At 42.1% G+C, this 24,745-nt stretch overlaps 1 protein-coding gene across 6 annotated transcripts in view; it reads right to left on the bottom strand.

Annotated features, from left to right (window-relative positions):
• Positions 1–8,780: 8,780 nt before the first annotated feature.
• Positions 8,781–24,745, bottom strand: part of LOC125742381 (caspase recruitment domain-containing protein 11-like) — a 34,770-nt gene continuing 18,805 nt past the window's right edge. For 5 of the 6 annotated variants that reach the window (XM_049014330.1, XM_049014325.1, XM_049014329.1 and 2 more), the window contains exons 6-23: positions 23,485–23,637; positions 22,914–23,039; positions 22,012–22,206; positions 21,758–21,931; positions 21,225–21,314; positions 20,916–21,022; positions 20,645–20,691; positions 20,147–20,285; positions 17,956–18,157; positions 17,690–17,816; positions 16,951–17,191; positions 16,527–16,611; positions 14,380–14,475; positions 14,173–14,290; positions 13,801–13,980; positions 11,175–11,299; positions 9,747–9,862; positions 8,781–9,578 (exon numbers count right to left, since the gene is read on the bottom strand). In XM_049014330.1, coding sequence (XP_048870287.1) covers positions 9,374–9,578; positions 9,747–9,862; positions 11,175–11,299; positions 13,801–13,980; positions 14,173–14,290; positions 14,380–14,475; positions 16,527–16,611; positions 16,951–17,191; positions 17,690–17,816; positions 17,956–18,157; positions 20,147–20,285; positions 20,645–20,691; positions 20,916–21,022; positions 21,225–21,314; positions 21,758–21,931; positions 22,012–22,206; positions 22,914–23,039; positions 23,485–23,637 — 2,526 coding nt within the window. In that variant the 3' untranslated portion in view covers positions 8,781–9,373. The remainder of the gene's footprint in view (positions 9,579–9,746; positions 9,863–11,174; positions 11,300–13,800; positions 13,981–14,172; positions 14,291–14,379; positions 14,476–16,526; positions 16,612–16,950; positions 17,192–17,689; positions 17,817–17,955; positions 18,158–20,146; positions 20,286–20,644; positions 20,692–20,915; positions 21,023–21,224; positions 21,315–21,757; positions 21,932–22,011; positions 22,207–22,913; positions 23,040–23,484; positions 23,638–24,745) is intronic. The other variant, XM_049014328.1, reaches the window with a different exon arrangement.

Below are 24,745 nucleotides of genomic sequence, written 5' to 3'. Positions count from 1 at the left end.
AGTCAATTTGTAATATGGTTTGCAAGTAATGCTTCAAACCTCGCAATTAATCTCTTTCTTTGGTCTGGACACTTTGCTTAGCCCTGTATCTTAAAAAAAGAATAATCCTTTATTTATCATTTGCACAAGTACATTGAAATTCTTGTCTTCGCCTGCCCCATCTTGCTGTCCATAGCTTGGGTGGGTGGGGGGGGGGGGGGGGGGGGGGGGTCACAGTACAGGGTCAGCCAACATACGGCATCCCTGGAGCTGGGGGTTAAGGGCCTTGCTCAAGGATCCACACATGTGGGACTATTTTGCCAAGTCTGGGACTCGAATCTGTGACCTTCCAATCATATGCTCAGAGACTTAAGCCTGCTCAACCACTCACTATCTACACCTATACCCCAAATTCTGTTCCATTCATCCATGCATTTTGTAATCTTTGTAAGGAATACAATGCAGACACTATAGGTTGATTTCAATTTGCCCTTGACTGAGGTCCATGACATAGAAAGACAATGGAAAGTTATTACTGCAGTGCTGAAATCCATACTTGTCAGCACTCTACACCCTTGAGATCATTTTGATGATTGATTGATATTTCCAGTTGCAGCGATGGGAAAGTTTGTCTTTCTTTTATCCTAGCTATTTTGGATAAAATCCACAGATAAATATAAAAACTATTTTAGGAAATGAACTCACCTGGACTCCAAAACAAAATACATCATGGCTTGCTAGAAAATTAATTGCAGACACAGTTATGAATGAAAGCCATTGAGTTGCCAATGCGTGGGTAATTAATGCTTGACTCCAATTAGTTTTGATTAATATTTTGTCCCACGAATCATTTCAAAAGATAACATTTGTCTACCTGTAAATTAGCATGCCTGACTAGTGTGAGGTGAAATTACCTGCTACTGCCACTTGGTGGTCAAATTAGAAGTGAGTAATTCACTGGCAAAGCACTGTTTAGAGGACACGGTTTAACTGAATTTCTGTCACCTTATACATTTAAAACTTGGCCTTTTGGACAATTTTGGACTCAACAATTTAATATTTAACCCCTTTCACTAATAAAATTTTTCATGTATCATGCAGTGCTTTGATGTTTAATGTGCAATATTATGATGGTTGTGAAGTGCTAGAAACATTTTCTGCATATTAGTTTGCATCCTGAATATCCCACCATATTTCTATGGTTTGTGCATGTGCAGTAGTTTGATAAGGAAGAACTTCATTGAAACCTTCAGAAATGAAGGCAACAATTCATATTTCATGAAATTTTGCCTTTATTTCAAGCTGCGAAATTCCACAAATATTTAAATATTCAGTTTATAGAACCGAGGAACACATGCGTGTTTGACTTCTTGCCATTAATCCATCTACCTACCTACCGACAGGGGAGACAGACCGAGGCATCACTAAGAATACAATGATGAACAATCATGGGGAAAAACTCCCAAAAATCATGTAATGTAAACTGATAAAAACTTTATTAACAAAAGCCTGGCAAACGGACTTGACTTGCCCCACCCAGCCCCCCTACCCATGTTCAGATGAATTCCGTAACCCATGTATCAACTGCAAATTGGAGTCTCTACTAGGTAGCATAGGGCTTAACACAGGGGTACAGCAAGACTCTTCATTTGCATTTCGTGCAACAGTACATAGGAATTTTTGTTCAAACTGTCCAGTCAGTGACAGGATTAGACAGAACAAAACAGGACAAAGGAGCATAGAAACATCAAAGCAGACATATGACTGGTACTGTACAGTCATGTATTCATGAAAACAATAGAAATTAATTTAATTCTGAAACAGAAGATATGACTAAATAATTTTTAACTTGAATGATATAAATCCTATAGGCAATGCAGGTGACTGCCTGGGACACTCATTTCTGAGGGGGCACCGACTTGCCAATCGATTTCACGGCTGGGGGGCACTGGTGCTCATGCTCACCTAGGGCACCACGTTGGCTAGGGCTGATACTGATGTAAATATGACATAGATGAAAGAAAGCAGAATGTGGCACAGTAAGGTGCAGTGTGCATCTATGGGCATGCAGTGTTCTCGCTCCGTACTGAGTCTGCAAAACGCAGAGGAGCACAAACTGTTGTTAAACCAGTTAGTCGCAGTCCAGAGGCCAATATATTTTCAGCCAGACCTCAGTTTGGGGAACGGTCTGTGTCCCAGGTGAGTGGGGGCTCACAGGATTGTGCGGGTTCTGTTTCTGTAGGAGTTATTATACAGTACCTGTAAATGGACCCTACTGAAGGACGAACAGAGCCGGTGCTGCGTTACACGTTTCACAAACGTATTTAGTGATTTATGCTCCTGATCTGCAGTGTTACCGTGCCAACAGGCTGTCAGCCCTCTCGTTAGGACGCTCTCAACAGTGCTGTGGTAAAAGTTCACCAGAATTCATTGCTGTATCCCACAGTTCCTTAAATTAATGAATCACCTCAGGAAACGGAATCTGGCTGGGATGCTCATCAGTTCACATCCACACACACACACACACACACATACACACACACACACACACATACACAGGTTTGTGGGGACTCTCCATTTCAGTGGGGAAAACTCTAATCCCAACCTGATTACCTTAACCCCTACCCAGCCTTGACCTTATTACTTATAAGTAAGCAAACAAAATACGAGACTTTTGGCATTTTTTCTTTCTTGATTGCATTCACAGATCTTCGTGGGGACCTGAAACATGGTTCCCACAATGTCAAAATAAGTTTTTAATCACAATGTGGGGGACATTTGTTCCCCACAATGTAATATAAATCTAACCCGCACACACACACTGAAAGGAAAAAGTATCAATTTGAACCTTTGAGGGTAGAATTACTTGTCACTGGAGCTGCACCCTCAAGGGTCTGCCAGTTGTACCCTAGCTGTAGGTAAATGTACCTTTTACTTTAGTTTAAGGTACAGTTAACCTAACTGCATGTCTTTGTGCTGCAGGAGGAAATCTGTATACAGAGAGCCGAGGGAGAAATCGAACCCCCACCCCCTGCCCTGTGCAAGGTAAGTTCTGACTTGTCGTCAATGGTTTGTCCGATAAAATCGCTGCACACTGTTGCTTTATGGGGTAAAAAATTATTGAGCCATAGAGAAGCACACTGGGCTGGATCCGAAAATAACTTTCAGTAAAATAATGGCGAAAGCAGTATTCAACTTCATACCTTTTGAAGAGTGACAATAAATGTAATTCAATATAATTTTATATGTCTGATATTATATACATTATGTAACAGAATTGCATTAGAAGAGAAAATGACACATTGTAAGCTGTAATGTTTGTTCTGCAGGGGGCAGTAAAGAGCTACATTTAGAGTGAAGGAGGTTGATTTCCTACCATATATAAAGGATTAACTGAGATCCTGTGAAACTGACTTCTGCTAAACAACATCTAATTAGACATTTTCATGCATGCACTACACTTCTTGTGTGAAGCTATTCGAGCGTTCTCAACACATATATTTTTAAAATCCCGCTAACCATTACTGAGCATTGGGTAACGTTACTTGCCGCAGAATAATACATGGCAAAGTTGTTTTATTAGAGGAAATCGTGGGAAGATGTGTTAGTGAGCGGCTCTCTCAGACTTGTTGCTGCGTATTCATACCGCTTTTTTTGTGATTGAAGTTTCCAATTTGAAGGTGCCCGTCTGCCGGCCCCGGTTCAGCGCTGAAGCAAGATCCTGTCACCGTAACGACAACGATGACAGCCTTGCTATTACCTGCCGCTGCCATATTTCACATCCATTTCTATTTGTTTCCTCTGGCGAAAGCTGTAGATTAAGATCATGGCGTGACAATACATTTGGGACGGAGAAGGATCGGAGGACATAATCTTGAGAAACTTTTTTCAGACGAGAAAAGCAGAACTGTGCTGATGGGTTTGAGGTGCGATTGACTTGCATCGGGTGCCTGGCAGCGTCAAACCCGGCCAGCCAAGGTGGCATCGGGCGTCTCCAGAGACGCTTCTGCAGCTTTCAGAGTGACAGAGGTCACTCTGTGGGTGCCGCCCGGATACACTACGAGCGATCAGAGCTCAGAAGTGAAGGAGCAGAGATCCCTTCAAAGCCTGCACTCATATCCTGCCAGCAAACAGCACCTTTCCCAGAAAAGCACAAAGGCTTTCATTTGATATTGATTAAACGGTTCTGTGAGCTAGTATGCTGGACGGCTCTGTTCTTCCATCTTCTGATTATGTCGGGCTATGATCTGGATCAAATTACCCACCAAAAATCTCTTATACATTTCTTTCATTACGGAATGCTTTATTGTGATTTTTCTTGTAAAACTATTGATTGCATTTTAATTTCTTTCGATAATTGAAGCGTATCATCAAAATATAGTGTTTTGAACTTGTTTTAATCAGCAGTGAGTTTTTTCCCTAAGTATCTTACATACAAGTGGCATCGCATAGTTCATTAGTGCTGAAAACCTGAACAAAAATGAAATATTAATTGACTAAAATAATTTCTATTTATCGCGACTATTAGCATGCTTGAAGGAACCCATAAAGGGCTATAACAGCTTTCTTCTCGAGTGTGCCTTTCAATTAAAAGACAAAATATACTAAGAGATTAAGAACGCTTGTCTTTTGTTTCATGTCTGTACAGTTCTCATTATGAATTCTTTAAAAAAAACATTTTTTTCATAAACAGCAACTTTATTGGTTGGATTCCTCTGAGGAAGATGGGTACATATAATTGCGCTTTAATGGGAGAAAACACTGTTCAATAGTGTTCAACCGAGAATAAGCAATGAACCCAGGAGCTATTTCATCATCCATCCATCCATTCATTTTGTGCAACCGCTTATCCTATTCAGGATTGAGGGGGGGTCCGGAGCCTATCCTGGACGCTAGGGGTGCAATTCAAGGGACAACCCAGGATGAAGTACCAACAGACCGCAGGTCATAATAGAGAAATTTGTACACAGTAAAACTAAAAATAAGATACTTGATTTATTAATACCATATTATGTGTAAGTTGGTACTATTTTTTTTAAATAGAATATATGTTAAAGGTTAAAACTGTCTGGCAAACTCAAGTCTACGCAAACAGAGGCCAGCTGAATGTTAGAACTGCATCACGCTTACATATTGGACACAAAATGCCTGATGGAGATGCAAGTCAAACACTCCGTAGCAGATATGATGTTCCCTTGCTCAGTCACTGGACTGCTCCAGTGGACACACCTGATAGATACTGGAAGGAATGCGAGACGACAAACCATCTGCCGCGAAGAAGCTGGACTGTATCATTTCCTGCATTTCCACCTGCTGGTATTTTTTTAGCTGCTGTTATAGATGCAGATGTCTGCAGAGTTAAGCTGTGTATAGGCCGTACGATAAAGCCTGTGCACTTGGGAGAGAATTCGGGATTGTGGGAAAAGCAAATCTGTCGCCATCCGGATACATCTGTTTGTCATCAACAACTTTTTATATAAATTTGAATAAGTAATTTTTTTTACTTTTTATTGTGATTTACTGAGCAAATTTCTGATAGTCACTGCAGAATAATACATTTCCAGTACTTTTGCTGTGTTTCTGCATGAATTACGTCTTTGCATTCATTTCAATAAATTCTGACGCTGATTGTTATTCCTTTGCTGCAATGGTGCTGCTCCACACTGGCAAGGAGTATTTTACATTCATTATCAAAAAAGGTTTCTTCCATTGACTATGCGGTATTCATACATCCACAGCTTTGAAAGCAATTTTGCTGTTTATTTAATAATGAGGGTAAAACTGGTTGATTACTTTGTCTTTCTTTTGGAATTAATGACACTCCATTTGTTCAGGTATTAGTTTATGCAATCATTGAATGAACCTCACTTAAAATGAGCATTATTTTCTCCAACATAATTGCATGTCTTATCAAAATTCCTTGAGCACGATGTTCCTTCCTTTACAATGGATGTACACTCAAGATGCCAAGAAATGCCAGCCTGTGAACAACGTGAAAGATTAGATACAGTGCCATTCCTCTTTCTAATTAATGAAACACCAACAAGTGTTGAGAAAGAATGACAAAGACAAATGTGCATCTCCATAATGCTATCTGCTGAACTTCAGTCATGAAACAGCAAACCCTCAGTTTTACTCCGTAACGCTGTAGTGCCTCTGGAAAACTTCTACAGCTAAAAAAATACATAAAAGTATCAGGATTCATTTCAAATTAGTGCTATAATGGTCCACTGTTGTTTTGCAATTAATTACAGAAACATTTTTGCAGAGAACACAGATGTTTTTTTTTTTGCTTTTGGAATAACAGAACATTTGTGGAAGTATTGTGGCAAAGTGTTGAGGTCTTCTGAGATCTGAAACACTTATAGAAAGGGCATTGTCAAAACCATTACCTGTGACTGTGTCTGATAGCTGGCTGTGATCCACATACTGCAGACCTTGGGGACCCCCAGACAGTCCATGATTTTGCTGCCTCACAGACAGACCAAAAGTGTGGACTGTCATGAAGCCCCCAAGGACCAGACTGAGAAATACTAACATATTTGTCCTAAGTACATTCCAAATTTGTCCTAAATAGGTTCCTTTGTTAGCATAAGCATCACTCAAGCCTACATACAATGAACAGCATCTAGTGTTATGTTTGATGTTCTCACAGGCAAACATTGTTCAACTCGCCAGCAGCAGCCATGGAGCATGGTGGTTCTGCAGGAATATCGCTGCCCGGGCGCCCAAGCTGTTCATACCATGATCATTGGTTCTCCCCACGTTTAAAAGGATCTCTGACCAATCGATCTGGCCATACATTCTGGAAATGGGCAGCACGTTACTCAGAGACCTAGCTGACAACTGCATGAACTTCTCAAAGCGTTTCAGGTCATGGGGGTGGCGCAATGAGAAGAACTGATGTTTCAAGCCTCCACAGTTGATGGTTTGAATCCCACTTCTGCTTTGGTATGTTTCTCCATATCATGCAGATTCCTTTCCCTAGTCTGATGACATGCCGTTAGGCAAAATGACATCTGTAAATTTGGCCATGCCTGTGAGGGACTGACATCCCACCCAGGCCATACCCCTGGGATAGGACCCAGGCCCCTCCCAGTGACACTGACCAGCATAAGAGGTCAGACGACAGATGGATATTCAAGACATTAATAAAACTGACATGCACAAGCATCTCTTGATTTTGGCTTCATTGTTGTTGCAAGTTGAAGTAACAACCTAGATCATGTAGACTAGGGAACAGAATTGAATTGCTTTCCAATGCAGGTGACATCAAAGACAAATTATATAATGATATAAACTGACAGAATAAGTACTTGAATTGATAATAAGAAGACAATGAAACATTTTCACTCAGGTCTCTTCGGGGATAATGAACTGAAATCTAAAAAAAATGTCAATTAAGAAACTTGGTGTTGATACCACCCTCATCTAACAGTGGTAGCCAGTTCAATATCTACATGTCTGAGGAGTGTGCAGGTGCAGAAAATTAATCAAGCCGTTCAAGCATGCAAAAGCAGATCTCAAGCTTCACATGCACCAGTGCAACTGCACTCATCCGGACCTTGCATGACTGGAGAGGAACTGGATGATGTTATTTTGTTTCCTTCTTTTGATTGATTGATGGAGATGGGCTTGGAGAAGGGATTGCCAGAGGTGGTCTGGAGGCACATGAACGACAAACCCAGCAGGGCTTAAAAAGCCTCGTGTTATTTGACAAAGATTGTCTCCCTGAACTGAGAAATGCGGACGCACAGCTAATGTGAACAGGAAATCACCACCAGCACCCCATGCATATGAACGTTTGCTCTTCTTAGGCTCTGTAAGCAGCCTAAAGCAGACAGATAAGCAGGCAGGGATCAGGTTGAAAATAGCAGGGCACAGATTCAGCTTGCTTCTCCGAAACGGGAAAATCTTGATTTTTGTCAACATGTTTATGAAATGTAGCCAGCTAACTGTATCATTCGACTTCATGAAATATTCTAGGTAGGTTCTATAACAATCGTAAAACCAGATAAAGTCACTGAGCGAGTTCATCTGTCATCTTTGTCAAGCTGTACTTGAGGGCTTATTATATTAAAGAAAAAAAAAACATTTAATATATTGTCATTCAGCACTAGTCGGCAGGTAGTCTTGCAGCAATACTTCTAACAGTTAATCCATTTTAAATATGTTTCCCAAATGAATTTCAAATTAACTGTTTAAGCTATTTGAGAAAGAACTTTTCATGGCGATACACCCGTGCATGCAAAGTTAAATCAAGGTGTTATTGCAATGCCCTGACACCGGAACAGCTTCAGTAATTGGCTGTCAGCCGTACAGTGTAAATTAGCATAACAGCATAAATGTCCCGCTTCCCCTCACTTCGCCACGTATTGCAGCAGGTTCTGCAAATTTTTTTTTCCTTTTTTTTGCCCCAGTCAGGGCTTGACTCTAGCGAGACACACAGTTGCATCGGCAAGTGAAAGGCTATTTTCGAAACTTAAGCAAGTGGTTTAAAAGTGCTTTCCAGCCGCGAGAGCCTTTCTGTTTAATATGACCCATTTCCTATCTGAGCGGAGCAGACGGTTTTGCTTTAGCCAGATTTTCCTCGCGTCCCGATAACAGCGGTCGTGCTTTAAGAGGCGCTCCTTTCCGACATTACCATATAACTGACATCGACGGCCTACAAAAGGAGTCCTCGCCGCAGTTCCCAAACAGGGGGAGCACCAGTCGCGGACAAAACGCAGCGGCTATGAAGGAGCACATTCCACATTTCGTCATTCAATTTACAGGCGTGGGGTGTAAATGGAAGACCTCGCTTATAAAGGACACTTTTAATCACAAAACGAACACTGTAGCAGCTAGCAACCGCAAGGAATAGACACACCAAGAAAAATTAGCATGCATATATTAAATAAGTTACTATTTAAAAAGTAGCCAAAGATCTCATAAAATCACATACATATGACTTCCAACTCTACATTCAATATAAAAATTAATATATAAAATCTCTTAATTAGTCAATAAAATAGGCAAATTTCTCACATAACAGAAACTGATTGTTATCTGTAAATGAGCAATTCTTACATTCTTAACAGATCTCATGTTTTTTTTTTTTTTCTCATTGCAGTCGGTGAAATAAAAATGCTACAGTAACAATGCTTTTGCAGGCCGACTATAGCAAATCCATTAAATTGGTAGCGGTCTTCATGGGCATTGTTCCAAAATACAAAGGTTTTGCATTTTTTAGCTCCATCATTAGTCATAAAAGGACTTGATCCTCAGCATTATGCTTCGTTTTCCTGTGCTGGTCCCTCTCCTTCGATGGATGAATGAGAACTCAATGCAATGTCTACATTAACTTCTATGAACATTCATCTAGGCTGTTTGTTGTATATTCTTATTTTCCATCCTACAGAAGATCCTGCTCTATCCAGACTGTCCTTTTCTGTTCCTCTAGGATTTTGTCCTTAATTATCTTCAGAAGGTCTTCCACCCCAGTCCAAGATTCGGGTTCCACAGAAGCATAGAGACAGGGCAGGCTCTCGAGGTCTTTCTCCTTCAAACGGCACACCTTAAGGAAGTCGTCCTCCGGGTCTATCTTCAATGGCAGCCTCCTTGAAAAATGAACAAAGCCAAGCAAATATTAAACATTCACAACACATACTGCATACATAAAATGCAATGTCTTTCCAAAAAAAAAAAAAAAAATTTTTTTTATATATTTTTGCAAACTTTAGCAACTTTAGCAGCTTATTATTAACAGTGTAAGGTACATGCGTTACCTTAGCTTTTTAACGTTCTTTTCACAAACTTTGATGAAGATGATGATTGGGTATATTTCTCTTTTGATCAAATCCTTCGTGCAGCTGAGGTCAGATTCCAACAGGCAATGTTTATTCTATAGGAAGATAAGAAATAATTTTCACTGGGCATTGTAATAAAACACCTCCCAGGTGTGCAGTGAGAATAAATAAATAAATGTGTTTGTGTGTGTGTGTGTGTGTGTGTGTGTGTGTGTGAGTGTGTGTGAACTGATGGCAATCCCAGCCAGACTCCATTTCCTGAGGTGATTCATTAATTTAAGGAAGTGTAGGATACACTATATACATATAAACACTGTCATGGCCGTCAGAGTTCACCTACCAGTTGACCTGACACGCTTTGCCACACATTTACTTTAGCTCACAACATCCCCTAAGAAATTTAATAGCTACTTAAGTTTTACTAAAGCTTGAACAATATATCAATATTGGTTTCACATTTGCTTATTTTTTTCCCCCAAAGCTTCACTGAACTGAAATAATTGCCTCCGTCTGATTGCCTTTCATAAAAAACAAAAACAATTTGCTATCTAAAGCCAAACGTTTCTTCTGAATACCTCTGCTGGGAAGCACTTTCCACATCAGCAGACACCACACTAAACAGCCTTCCTATTTTATCGCAATCTGACCGCTCTGTTTAACGTTACTGGTTCAGAGTGAAGGACCGCACGCACAGGTTCTTCCTGTAAGACTGTACATGCGCAGGATGCAGAATGCATTCCCTTTTATTTTATCCTAAAGAACAAGCTGGTTTCTCTGAAACGCTGGTACTGCATAACATTTTCACCCAAGATTCTTTGAGTTTGAGGGCCCAATTGTGTAATGATAACCAACACTTTTAATAAAAAGCTACAATAAACATCAGCATCATAATTATGAAGATGGTTCAAACATTTGAACATGATTGAAACACTATTGTAACAACGCTTGTATCTTAGGCGAACTATTATGACTTTCAACTCAGGAGTGGGAGGTTTTTTCCTCTTTCTGAATTGTAATGCATGTTAAAGGAGGGATTAAGACAGTTCACTTTCCCAGACTAACAATAAGAGAACTCCTCGACCTGAACTTTGATGTACGTTGGCCTTAGGGGCTCTCAAACCAAACTTCCCAATCCTGTCCTTTTGATAATGGACGGTTGCCCTGAAAAAGACCCAGGGCCTTTGCAAAGTTGATTTCTGTCAAATTAAAGCTTTGCAGCTCAAAAGGATAATTGAATCCTACGAAGATTTATCATCATCTTTTATATTCATGAATCTTATTGTGTAGGTCTAAAAAGGTAAAGGTGGGTTATTGGCATATTCTGTGAATTTACAGGGGAGTAATGAAAAGATGTCATTTGACAGAACATTCTTATGGTCAATAGTGTTACATTTTTTCAGAGTTTACCTTGCTGGCAACAGCTTCAAGATTTTCAGATGTGACGCATTCACAGGTATTATTGGCCTTCTCTTTCAAATAAATAATTGGCTCCATTTTTTGCTTCTGCAAAAACTCCTCCTTTGTGATGACATCTACAAAACACAAGCAAATTAGCACATCAGTTAATCAGTGAACTCCTGGCTGCCACTTAAGGCTGTTTGACTTTGCTGTTATTCCTATTATTGTCAATTGGTGCAAAATTGAAATAAGATGATGTAATTTTGCTCACTCTTCTCACCAAGGGAGTTCATTATTCTTTCCTGGATATCTCACTCATGCAAAAAATTAGTTTGCTTTGGCACCACACTGAATACTTTTCTATACCTCCAAGTTAATGTGATAAAGAATTAATAAACCGCCATCTTTAAATTGCATTGTGTAATAGAAAGCAAAACCCACTCTACCAAAATTACTTAGATTCAACACATTGATTCTCTGACAATAATCATTTGGAGATAAGAAAAAAAAAAAAACTCAGAACAAAACACCTATCAAACTGCTGTTGATTTCTCAGTTTGCTGGGTAATATATTTGTATTTACTGGCATCATTCATGGTGGAAATAAGGTTTACAGGTAACTTATCTTCAGTCTTTATATGTCCTCATATTCCATGCACCCATTCATATTCCATACTCTTATTTAGTGTCGGGTTGTGAGTAGAAAGCATCCGATCCCAGGAAGCACATGGCAGAGGAGAGACTGGGCAGGATGCCAGGCCATCACAGGGCGCGCATACGTACACACACACACACACACACATACACACTGTACACAGTCATGTAATCATATCTTTTTGGGGACCGCTCATTCATTTCCATGGGAAAAATGGTAGTGCTAACTATGACAACCTTAACCCCCACCCAGCCCTAACCATAACCATAAGTAACCAAACAAAATACAAGAGCTTTTGCATTTTTGCTTTTTTCATTGCAGTCACGGATTTTTTTAAAACAGAGTTTAAGGTAAAAAAAAAAAACGGGTATTTTGATTGCAGTCACCATCTTTTCTAAAATTGAATTTCCCCTTGGGGACTGAAAAATGGTCCCCAAAACGTCATAATAAGAGGTTTTTATCACATTGTGGGGACCAATGTAATGTATATGCCACCAGTTCCCTTAACTATTTCTTCCACACACACACAGGGAGAGCATGGCAACCCCACACACAGAGGGAGATCATGGCAACCCCACACACTCAGGGAGAGAATGGCAACCCCACACACAGAGGGAGAGCATGGCAACCCCACACACAGAGGGAGAGCATGGCAACCCCACACACAGAGGGAGAGCATGGCAACCCCACACACAGAGGGAGAGCATGGCAACCCCACACACAGAGGGAGAGCATGGCAACCCCACACACAGAGGGAGAGCATGGCAACCCCACACACAGAGGGAGAGCATGGCAACCCTACACACTCAGGGAGAGCATGGCAACCCCACACACTCAGGGAGAGCATGGCAACCCCACACACTCAGGGAGAGCATGGCAACCCCACACACTCAGGGAGAGCATGGCAACCCCACACACTCAGGGAGAGCATGGCAACCACACACACAGAGGGAGAGCATGGCAACCACACACACAGAGGGAGAGCATGGCAACCACACACACAGAGGGAGAGCATGGCAACCACACACACTCAGGGAGAGCATGACAACCCCACACACAGAGGGAGAGCATGGCAACCCCACACACAGAGGGAGCCAGAGCGGTGAGGGTAGAACGCTACACACAGTGACACTGTGACACAGTGTATCACCCATGGCTTCATTACGCCCCCATGAAGGAATAATTTTCCCAACGTAACATCACTACTACTTGCAAATAATGTATGGTAATCATGTATGAATAAGCGAGACAAGGTCAGTGTACAAAAACAGCAGACGAAATATAAAGCACTTTGCCCAGAATAAAAACAAACAAAACCTGTAGACCAATTATCCACTGTGGATGTATTTATAACAAGGAGTGACCCCAAGACCATCTGCCCCGTCCTTATTGCTGCTTTTAATAACCAGCATCTGTCACTAGTCAGCTGGTAATAACAAGGGAAAGGATTAATAGTTGGCGTGTATATACTGTGCTGTTAACAGGCACTGATCAGACTGTGATTGATGTACACATGCTTCCCGGATTCTTGGCTGCAGTACTATCATGAATCAGAGATAATAGTTCATAGATGCTTCAGGTTCCAGCTGAAGGGCCAAAATGAGCAGACCTTCTCCTTAATGCAAAGAAGGTTGCAGGCTTCTTAATGGATAAGCCGCCAACTTTGAAACTGAAGGTTGACAGGTTCAAGGTCTAGATGGGGCCATTCTGTTTGACAAAGGCATATATCTGCAGAAGAATGTCCAAGTTTAAACCTTACAGATAATACTAAATAATATTATCTGAAGTAATACTGAATAATATTCTTAACATTGAAATCATAGAACAGAGAACCCAACTTCCTACTATATCATCTGTACCTAGTACCTACTTTGTTTTTAAGATAATTTACTCTTTCTGGTCGATAAATTCTCTGTTATCATTCCTGTATGCAACTACATCTTGAAGGCCTCAGACAGCTTGTCTGGGCCTTCTCATTACCTGGCTTGCAGAGGTCAAACTCCATGGCTCCTCCTAAATTGAGGATCTTCTGCATGATGGCTTTGGCCAATGTGTTGGGGACAAACAGGACCGGCCTCTTCCGCTGGCAGTGGTACGGAGTCACCAGGCTGTACGGCAGCAGGTTCAGGCTGTCGTTGAGGTCGCTCTCGCCATCCGAGTCTGCATCGCACGGCAAACAGAAAGTACGGCAAATGCTTTGTTCGACAGATCGGTGACTGGCGAAGCAGAATCCCGCAGAAGACAAACCATGAAGAACGAAGCGAAATAATGAAACATCTGTCGGCTGTGACAATTTAATGTTTTTTTAACAAATGCGTGAATCTGTCAGAGTCGGGCTGCAGATGGCCTTACACTCCTGCTTCATGGCCTGGAATCCGGGTCTGGGCAGGCTCCCATTCCCCAGGCTCACCCTCCGCACCTTCTCGCTGCTGTTAGTCCGCTTGTATTTGTGTTCCGTCCTGCTCACGAACTGCGATGAGGTGGGGGAATGTCACCCAGACTGCAGTCGGCTCGTCGCTCACAAGGGGTGCATGCAAACGTGAAAGTGTCGACCCTCACCTGTAGGATCTGTCCAAGCAGGACACTCGCACAAGAGGAACGGGAGCTGGATTTTGGGTCTCCTGGAAGTGCAGACTCTTCGGTCCGGAATAAACTCTAAACACAGCAGAAATACAGACACTGTGCAGGCTATAATATCAACGGCATAGGCTTGGGTATGGATGGTAGAGACATGCCCCTACCAATGTTGTGGTAGCGCCTGTGATTTTTTTTGGGCAGGGGGAAGGTTCAGGGATTATTTGGTCCCTACCATTGTTGAAACAAAACCTAGACTTGTATAACCCCATTTGCAAAAAAGTTTGGATCCATCCATTTTCCAAACCGCTTATCCTACTGGGTCGCGGGGGGTCCGGAGCCTATCCTGGAAGCAATGGGCAAGAGGCAGGGAACAGCCCAGGATGGGGGGCCAGCCCATCACAGGGCACACTCACACACCATTCACTCACACAGGCACTCCTATGGGCAATTTAGTAACTCCAATTAGCCTCAGCATGTCTTTGGACTGTGGGGGGAAACCGGAGTACCCGGAGGAAACCCCACGATGACATGGGGAGAACATGCAAACTCCACACACACATGTGACCCAGGCGAAGACTCGAACCCGGGTCCCAGAGGTGTGAGGCAACAGTGCTAACCACTGCACCACCATGCCACCCCAGTTTGGATGGTGTGTAACATGTAAATAAAAACATAATGCAATGATTTGCAAATCATTTACACCCATATTTAATTATACATAGAACAAAAGACAACATATGAAATCTTAAAAATGAGTAATTAATTTTTTTATGACAAATGTATCCTCAATTTTAATTTGATGCCAGCAACACATTTAAAAAAAGTTGGGACATGGCAAGAAAAGATTGTGTAATGATAAAACAAAACACCTAGCTGAATAGCTCACAGCTAATTAGGTTAATTGGCAGCAGGTCAGTACGTAGGATGAATGGGTATGAAAAGAGTCTCTGTGCAGTTAAGATGGGGAGAGGTTTACCACTCTGTGACACAAAGACTGTATGGGTAAATAGTGCAACAATGTAAGAGTAATGCTCCTCAAGGTAATATCGCAAGGAATTTGAGAATTACATAATCTATGGTACATAATATTATTAAAAGATTCAGGGAATTCTGAGAAATCTCTGTATGCAAGAGACAAGGCCGAAAACCAACACTGGATAGCTGTGATCTTTGGGTCCTCATGGGGCACTGCATTAAAAACAGACACGATTCTATAGTGGAAAGCGCTGCATGAGCACAGGAACACTTCATAAAACCACTGTCTGTGAACACAGTTCGTTGCTGCATTCAAAGATGCAGGATGAAACTCTACAATGCAAAGAAGAAACCACATCTAAACAGGATCCAGCTCTGGCCCCGAGCTCATTTAAGATGGACTGACGCAAAATGGGAAACTGTCCTGTGGTCTGACGAATCAAAGTTTCAGATTCTTTGGAAATCATGGAAGCAGTGTCTCTGGGCTAAAGATGAGAGGGACCATCCAGCTTTGTATCAGAATGCCAAACCGCATTCTACAACAGCATGGCTCCGGAGTAGAGGAGCCCAGGTGCTAGACTGACCTGCCTGCAGTCCAGACCTGTCACCCACTGAAAAACATTTGGCGCATCACGAAACGAAAAACACATCGCAGGAGACCCCGAGCTGTTGAGCAGTTGAAATCCTACATCAGGCAAGAATGGGATAATATTTCGCTTTCAAAACTCCGGCAACTGGTCCCCTTAGTTCTCAAATGTTTACAGGGTGTTGTTAAAAAAAGGTGATGCAACACAGTGACAAACATGCCTGTCACCACTTTTTCGAAACGTGTTGCTGGCATCAAATTTAAATTGAGCATATTTGTCATAGAACAATAACATTTCTCATTTTCAACATTTGATATGTAGTCTTTGTTCTACTGGATTTTCAACTAAATATGGATTTATATGGTTTTTAAATCACTGCATTCTGTCTTTATTTTACACAACGTCCCAACTTTTTTGGAAACAGGGCTGTAGTTCTGATAAAGTAGTAATTAGTTTAGTAAGTTTAATAAGTGTAGTAAGTTGGGAAAGGGCCACTAGCCTTAGCATGGCTGTGTGACTCTTACGGATCCCTTTAGGGCATTTCTGATGTAGCGATGGGGCTCTCACCCTGAGTCCGCGCATGCAGTCCGCCTCGTCCCGACCTCCCTTGCAGATCAGCTTCTGGATCTTCCTCAGGAGGAGATTCTGTGCCCTGCAAGACATTGAAGATGAAGTTAGATGAGCAGTGAGGGTCCGATCCACAAGCAGAAGGGGTGGGCCTCAAACACAAGGGCTAAGTTTGAGTTCTTGTCAGTAACAAGCTTCTGAGAATGAGGCAATGGGGTGTCCAAGCCAGCAGCCGCTATTGAAAGGGTTAGTGCGATATTCCTGCTTGAAGTCGCACTAGCGGGATCAAAGCAAAAATGTTGTTATAAGTTATGTCTCTATGACACAAACTGCCCACATCTGCTTTAGTTTCTCATTCAAACTTAGCGTTTAGGATCAAGTTGTTGGTTCACAAAGGTGACTGAGCAGCCTCATCCCTGGTTACCTGGTGTAATTGGGAATGGTCACTTTCTCCAGGTCTTGGTTGGTGAACATGTGGACACGAGCGCACAGCCACTCGCATCTCCCCTGGTGCATGGTGTCGATGACGTGCAGCACTTCGTCGCATTTCACGCACGTGGAGCAGCTGTCCGGCAGGCCGGACAGATCCAGGTTGAGACGCACGTAGAAGGAGTCCCCCGACATCAGCGAGCCCTCCTCCATTTCTCGCAGCAGCTTCCTGTAACCTGTCAGTAGCAGAGGAGCTACATGGGCAGTCTGGACCAAACCGAACCATCCTGTGAGGATTACCTCAGTAATCAGAGCTCTGTTTTAATCCGAGATGTTCAACTGGTGTGAGTCTAGTAAGTGATGCCTATTACATCCTATATTTAGATCTCTTTGACTAAAGAAAGTTCAAAACCCTATATGTAAGGTACACAATCCGTGTTTCTAACAAGCAGCTGGATTTAATTAATTTAGATGACCTCAGCACAAAGGAAGTGTTTACCACCATTCAAACCATGCACTTGTGTGGGACCCCCCTGGTGGCCACAAACGGTAATTACACTTGGGGTGAGCCACGTTCCCCTAAGTCACATTTTGGGTGGAGTTCCAAAAAACACCAAACCTGTCCCTGATAGGCAGGCATCCTAAGAACAAGCAGCAAAATCCAAGAACTTCCTGAACTAATTCTCCGCGCATTCCTGGCAAATCCTATCCAGCCCCCACACTGCAGTGCTTACCTTCATAGTTCGACCGAAAGTGCAGGGTGATCTGGCCCACACACCTCTGCAGCGTCCAGTAGGCTTCCTCTTTGGTGCAAGTATCTAGAGGTACAGTCTGGAGATTTCCTTGTACACATCCCTCAAGCTAACAAGGGGGATGACAGTAAAGTAAGGCAGAGCAAAAGCATCATGGTGGCTGTATATGTAATATATAACAAAATAACCTAAACAGCCAAGGAAATACACATCTCCACAGTGCTGGAAGGCCACATCACTTCTCTCACCAGTAAGAGGTTATGTCCCTCTTTCAGGCCAATGTTCTCCACGATGGACCCTGGCTGTACCGAGGAGATGAAGATGCCGCTTGCATTGCCGCCCACCAGCGAGACCTCGGACAGGAAGGAATCCCCAGGAAGAGAGACGTCTCGTATGGCCCGCGTGACACCGTTCCCGGGAAGGGAGGATGACAGGGAGGGCCGGAAGGGTCTGAGGGAGAGGAGGACAGTCACGAAAAACCGGGCACACAACGGCGAAGCTAATCCGCGAGCTCAAACGACAACTCCAGCACTGAGCGGGGAGTTCTGGAAAGGCACAGCAACAGGAAATGAAGATTCAGCTCAGTGCATCTACAGCCTCCATCCCAAACAAATGCACAGGCAGGACCACTACACTGACACACTGCGTGTAACACAGAAAGCTGACATCTGTTGCTGTTGGCAGATCTGTTGTGATGGACAGATAAACGAAACAGAATTTACAGAAAACCTGGAGTCAAACAACATATGTACTACAAATACTCCAGCCGCAGTTCTCACAGAAAGGAACAAATGATGCGCTCTTTCATCAGCGAACTGCTCTCTTGAACTCGTTTGCCTCGTTTCCATTGCTTTAATTAGTCTGAAACTTATGACAACTTGCTTGAGGGCACAATTTGTAAATGGCTCGCAGTAGGAGGCCACAATTAACATTTAAGAAAAGCAGGACAACAGAATGAGCTCTTTACCCCAATTTGCTCAGACAAGATCTGATGGAATTTTTGATTATTCCAGGAATAATAAATATATTAATACAGTTTCAGTACTTGTTTCTACGTTTAAAATCATGTCAGAGCACTGGCTATTTGCAGCAATCCGTTTTTATGGACTTCTACTGTGTACTAAATTACTAACTAAATAATAAATGAGCAAAAAAAAAACTAATTGGGGTAGATGTGTGTCCAGGGAAGTGTTTAGGTTAAAGGTATTTATTATTGACGTTTCTGATAAATCCAAAAGACCATATACTGCTTTCTAGCTTTTAATATGCAATATCTCAGTCAATGCTACACCCACACAGCATTCAGCTGACTCATACTACCCCTTTTGGATGCACTTTGAATTGCAAAACACAGGAACCGACAGAAACAGGTTTGTGCAGCCTGATCATGGGGAAGAGATACTTTCAGTACCAGACATTTATAAACAGTGATTGAAGTGGGGGAAAACAGGTGCAGGTACTCCCCTTGTTATTCAGTACCAGGTACAGGTACTCCCCTTGTTATTCAGTACCAGGTACAGGTACTCCCCTTGTTATTCAGTACCAGGTGCAGGTACTCCCCTTGTTATTCAGTACCAGGTGCAGGTACTCCCCTTGTTATTCAGTACCAGGTGCTGGAACTCTATTTGTTATTCAGTACTAGGTACCGGTACTCCTCTTGTTATTTAGAACCAAGAGCTGATACTCCCCTTGTTATTCAGCGCCATGTGCAGGTGCTACCCTTGTTATTCAGTACTAGGTGCCGGTACTCCCCTTGTTTTTCAGTACTAGGTGCCAGTACTCCCCTTGTTATTCAGTACCAGGTACCGGTACTCTGAAGATAAAACCAAAGAGGTGCTGGTACTGCGTACCAGTGAGTACTGGCCCACTTCACATGATGGAAATAATCTCAAAATACAGAAGTAATACTGAGTACATTTTGAGTATAATCAAACATAACTCAAACTGGAGGAGAGTTACTGAATATAACAAATCATTAGTTATCTGTAATCAATCATATGCAAAATAATATCTGAATTAAAACCTAGTTTACACATCTTTGTCCAAATCTTCGCTATCATTGGCTATGAAAAATTAACCACTTTTAATTAACTATATTTGTTGACCTTGTCACAGAGTCAAAATATATTGACCTTTGACCCCATCTTTGACTCCCACCATGTACTCACATGTAAAATGTTCCTTATCTACCTCAACAGCCCAGTGTAAAGTTCAAAGTCAAACCAAAACCAGCTACGTTGCACAGCAGCATTCAAAACACTAACATCAGATGACCATGATATCTTTAGATCTCTCTGAACTGATCCTGACTTCTAAAGAGACATCTCAGTTATAGAGGCTTCACAATGAGCTCAAATGTAACTCTGGGCACAATGTGATCCCATTTGGTTGGTATTTGGCTCCCTTTCTAAATTGCAAGCAGCAAAATGAGGACTTTACCTTTCCATTGAGATCTTTTGAAAGATGCTGCTGACCTGCTCCAGGTCGTAAGGGTCTAAGTTTTCAGAGTGGCAGGATGATGAGGAGGACTGAAATGAGAGAGCCTCATGACAGGCGCCATCAGACTCCAGGAAGTCACCTGGAAGAAGAAGAAGAAGCTTTTCTTCACTGTCCTTACAAACTGCTTCTCATAATTTAATGCGAATGCAGTCTCACACTTTCATTATTAGTGATTATAAAAAGCCATTACAATTACTTCAACTGCATATGTATTAATTAAGTTGTAGTTTTTTTGTTTCTTTGCCAGATGCTGCCACAACTGAAGAGATGGCCTTTCTGAATCAAAAGAAAATTCCAGCCTTAATATTAATGTTAATATCAAACATACTGTATCCCTGCTCTGTATAAACAATTAAGGAAAATGGGTGGCTGGGTATTAAAACGTTAATCCTCTTTATGTGAGGCAGTATTTAATCATTTTATGAATGGATAATTTACCACAAAGTTCCACGTTTTCATTGTCGTCGTCGTCAAAGTCGCAACGGCTGAAAGTGAAAAACAAATTAAAAAGCGCGCTCACGACCAGCTGAACATTCGCCTGGTAATACACCATGACAAATGTACAGATGCTCAGGATCCATGATCTATGCACTGCATTCTTACTGTTGCCAGGACAACAGCTCTCGCCTGAAGAGCCGGTACTCTCCTCACGGTCTGGGTCCTTAAGAGCCCACAAAGTGATCTGGAAACAGAAGAATGACATGCACACCTTCTGGGGACGGAGTCGTCATCGCCTTCTTTCGTCCTCCTGACAATGGACTCATTCCCTGGGGGCTCTGGTGCGGTGGACATTACACTATTGCGACACCTCTGGAGCTGTCATGCACACAGAAATCAGAAAGATGCAAGAGTTTCTCTTCTTATTACAATATTACAGAAACAATCACAAAAACCAAAATCCCCGGTGTTAACATTTAAATGGCAAGAATCTCAATTCCAGTGACTCAGCCAACACGCGGCATTTAACTGTCTAGTTTTACATGCTCGTTTGATATCTTTAAATGATAGAAATGCTTACGGTATTAACGATCGGAAAAAATATAGCGTCGAATCCTTCTTGCAGTTGAAGTGAGCTGGATGACTGACGTGCCTTTTTAGCAGTATCCAGCTACACAGACAATAGAGTAGTTCATAGTTTGACTGTTATTCATCATGTGCAATGTACAGTTCAAACTGAAGCTGCCTCATTAAAAGGCATTAGTTATATGTACAGATGTACGTATTTTTAGCAAGTCGTTTTTTCCTCCAGAACTCTTAGGGATTGACGGAAAAATATACAAAATGAATGTTACTGCATTTTACGGCTATGTGTTTGTGTTAAGCGCAGCTAATGGGCTTAACAAATCAGGTCCTCGTTCGCATGTCATAAAGACTTCACACTGGCATCCGATAAACAACATAACCTAATTAAAGTAACTGGCAAAAACGAACAGTCTTAAATGCAGCATCTGGTAATTTCCCTGCATTGAAACACGAGATGAAATTCCAGTCAAGAACCTCAAGGAACAGCAGAGACACAGAACTATGTGTCTGTGTTGAGTCGTAACTCACCGTAACTCCCTTAAGATTGGGTCTGCGTTTGAGCTGAGGTTCAGTTTGGAAGAATTCTTCATCATCTGGAGACTCCTCGCTGGTTATACTGACTGCGAAGTCCTCGAGCTCCCGTACTGCATCCCGGCCCATCAGCTGAGGCATCAAGGCTAGCGGAAGGTCACGGGGCAAAGTCTGAATGCAGGGAAAGAGGAGATGAAGCAGCACGTCTGTGGAAAAGTGGGAAGCGGCTGCTGAAGTCGGAGGGCCCTTACGTGTTCCAGGATGTTTCCTTTGGAGAGTCTCCTGAGCTTGGACACCAGGTTGACTGACTTGGCCTCCTTGCGCACAATCTCGATGTGCAGCTCGTCATTCCTCTCCTCCAGCTCACGTACCTGCTTTCGGTACTTGTCTTTGTCCATCAGGCACTGGGAGAACTGGTGCTGAGCCTCATCCCGTGAACGGAAAGCCTGTCGAGTGCCACGTGATAGCACATTATACGCTCCAGCAATAACTGCTTATCAATAATTAGTAATAATTATGAATAGGATGTATTGGCGCCAATATGGCATTTTCACTGCCAATCGGGAGTAAGTGGTTAGTCTGATAAAACCCATCTTCTAAAAGCTTATCCCAGTCAGGGTCATGGAGCCCTGTTATCACAGAATGTTACAACTCCTTATGTAATAATACCGCATTATGTAATAACAAAATGTAACAAATTTTCACTTCAATATGTAATAGCACCCACATTTTGCAATAATGTGTCACATTCTGTAATAGATAGCTTGAACGCAATACTGTATGTAATGTATTTTCCTGCATTTTGTTATAAATTATTACATACTGCGAGAGTTGGACTTTTTAGTAATTAAAATGTAAATGAAAATACTGTGCATTATATAATAAACAACCAAAATGGACGTCTTCATCGACACTTATGGCATAACGCTGTGTTATTGCACAATGCATTGCTACACGGCACCACAGGGCATGAGTTACACCCTGAATAAGATGCCAGTACATTGGAGGGTACATACAGACACAAGCTCATAACTACAGTAAATGAACCATCTTAGTTAACACTTCTGAGTCCCATTCATGTATTAAATGATGAATTACGCTTAATTAACAGGACGTTGCACAAGCAATGGACACCGCAACGCAATTCTGATACCTGGTCTCTCTCCCGCTCCACCTCCTCCAGCTGAACCAGGATGGTGTTCATGCGGTTCTTGTACATCTCACAGTCCTTGACCAATGCAGAACACCTGAGTCCCAGATCCTCCTTTTCCTCCAGATACTACACACATACATACACATACTGTTAAGTGGCGCCTACCAAGAGACCCTGACACATGGCAGCTTCCTGCTCGAAACGTGAAACAGCGAGTGAATTAAAAAATGAAAATCCTTCACATCGTCAATTCCTACATCCACACTCAGAGGATCTTCATTGGCCAAGGCCTCTCGGTTTTCTCGCACCCTGGGAAAACCTGGACAGCATAGAACTTATTTCTATGTGATTTTTCTATGTGACATACAGAACAGAGGAGCAAAAAACAAACATGTCAGGTAATTTGTTTTCTACCTTGGCTGGGCTAATGCTAACGTCTTCCTGGCATTTCCAGGATTTCTAAGATACTTCTTTTAAAAAAAAGCCCAGTAGCTATGTGGACGGGACAAACCCAAGAGCATCAAAGTGGCCTGTTCCTCGAAAGAGCTACAATGTATCCCTCAATCCTCACCTTGTCCCTCAGCTTCTCAGTCTGCTGCAGCTCCATATGCAAGTTGTACAGCCGCTGGAACAAATCCTGACGGTCGTCCAAGGCTTCCTGGCGGTCATGCTCCAGGATGTCCACGATGACCTTCTCAGAGTCCAGTAGTCCCTTCATTTCGGGCTGCAGGCACAAAGAGCCCAAAGCCACACATCACAGGGGAACTCCAATATGCCAAAAATATTCAAGTATAAGGTACAGATAAGTGAATATTCCTTTGCTTGTTTGTAAGAGATAACCTCCACTGTTTGGCAATATAAATAATTATTTGGTGTGTTTTCATGTCCCTTCAAAAGTTAGCACTGACAAGATCTTAGTATTCCTTAGTTAGCTAATTAGGTCCTTTAACTCACTGAGACACTATACAAGAAGACCAATACAAGGGAAAAAAACCACAGTAAAGTTTAACAAAATTACAGTTTAAGGAAACTGATCAGCAGTGTTTGTATTACTTGAAAAAAGTGTCAGCTTTCTCACTGTTATGCGATCTCAGTCACAATGAAATGGCATTACTTTTCCATAACCCGAGTGTTTCAAGAATTAAAATCTTACTGTACTGTAAGGAGAGTTCGGTGCATGGAAATGAAATATCGTGAATCGTTAAAAACTGGTTTTCCCTCTTTCAAATATAAATCCTGCCTACGTAAAAGAAGGTGTAAAACAGGCTGATTCAAAAATCCTAAACTGTTACGTAACTATGTCTACAATCTTAACATGCACTGGCCCAGTGGATCTGCAAAACCTGAACATATTTCTTTTCTCGAGTGGCATGTCTGTACAGTTTCCACAAGGAAACAGGCAAGGAAAACATGTATACTGCATGTACTGACAGCCATTGATGGAAGGTTATTTACTACTAGTAGGCTAAGAAGGTAAGTCTCACAATGGAGTACGTTTCCCAGAAGCTATCTATAGCAAATCATGACTCAATAGGTCTGTTTACACCAACATCACGTCAAACATGTGAGTAATGTATTGCACTCATCATCACAAGGTGACAGTAGTTTTCCAGCTCTGTTGCAATCTTATGGGACCACCATTGTAAACGTGGAATGCGGAATATTATTGCAGAGTTGTTGGATCTATGTGAGCCAGTGCAGTGCTTCACTGTAAACCAGCCAATCAGAGCAGAACTCAACAACATATTAATGAGCTGACCAAAAAAGGGAAGACCGACTGTTTCATTCTAAACGCCAAATAATAGTGATGTAAATGGGCCAGTAACACCACT

The sequence above is a fragment of the Brienomyrus brachyistius genome, chromosome 5, assembly GCF_023856365.1.
Source record: "Brienomyrus brachyistius isolate T26 chromosome 5, BBRACH_0.4, whole genome shotgun sequence".
NCBI lineage: Eukaryota > Metazoa > Chordata > Actinopteri > Osteoglossiformes > Mormyridae > Brienomyrus > Brienomyrus brachyistius.
Note: the sequence above shows the minus strand (reverse complement) of the source record. Positions and strands in the feature narration are given on the sequence as shown.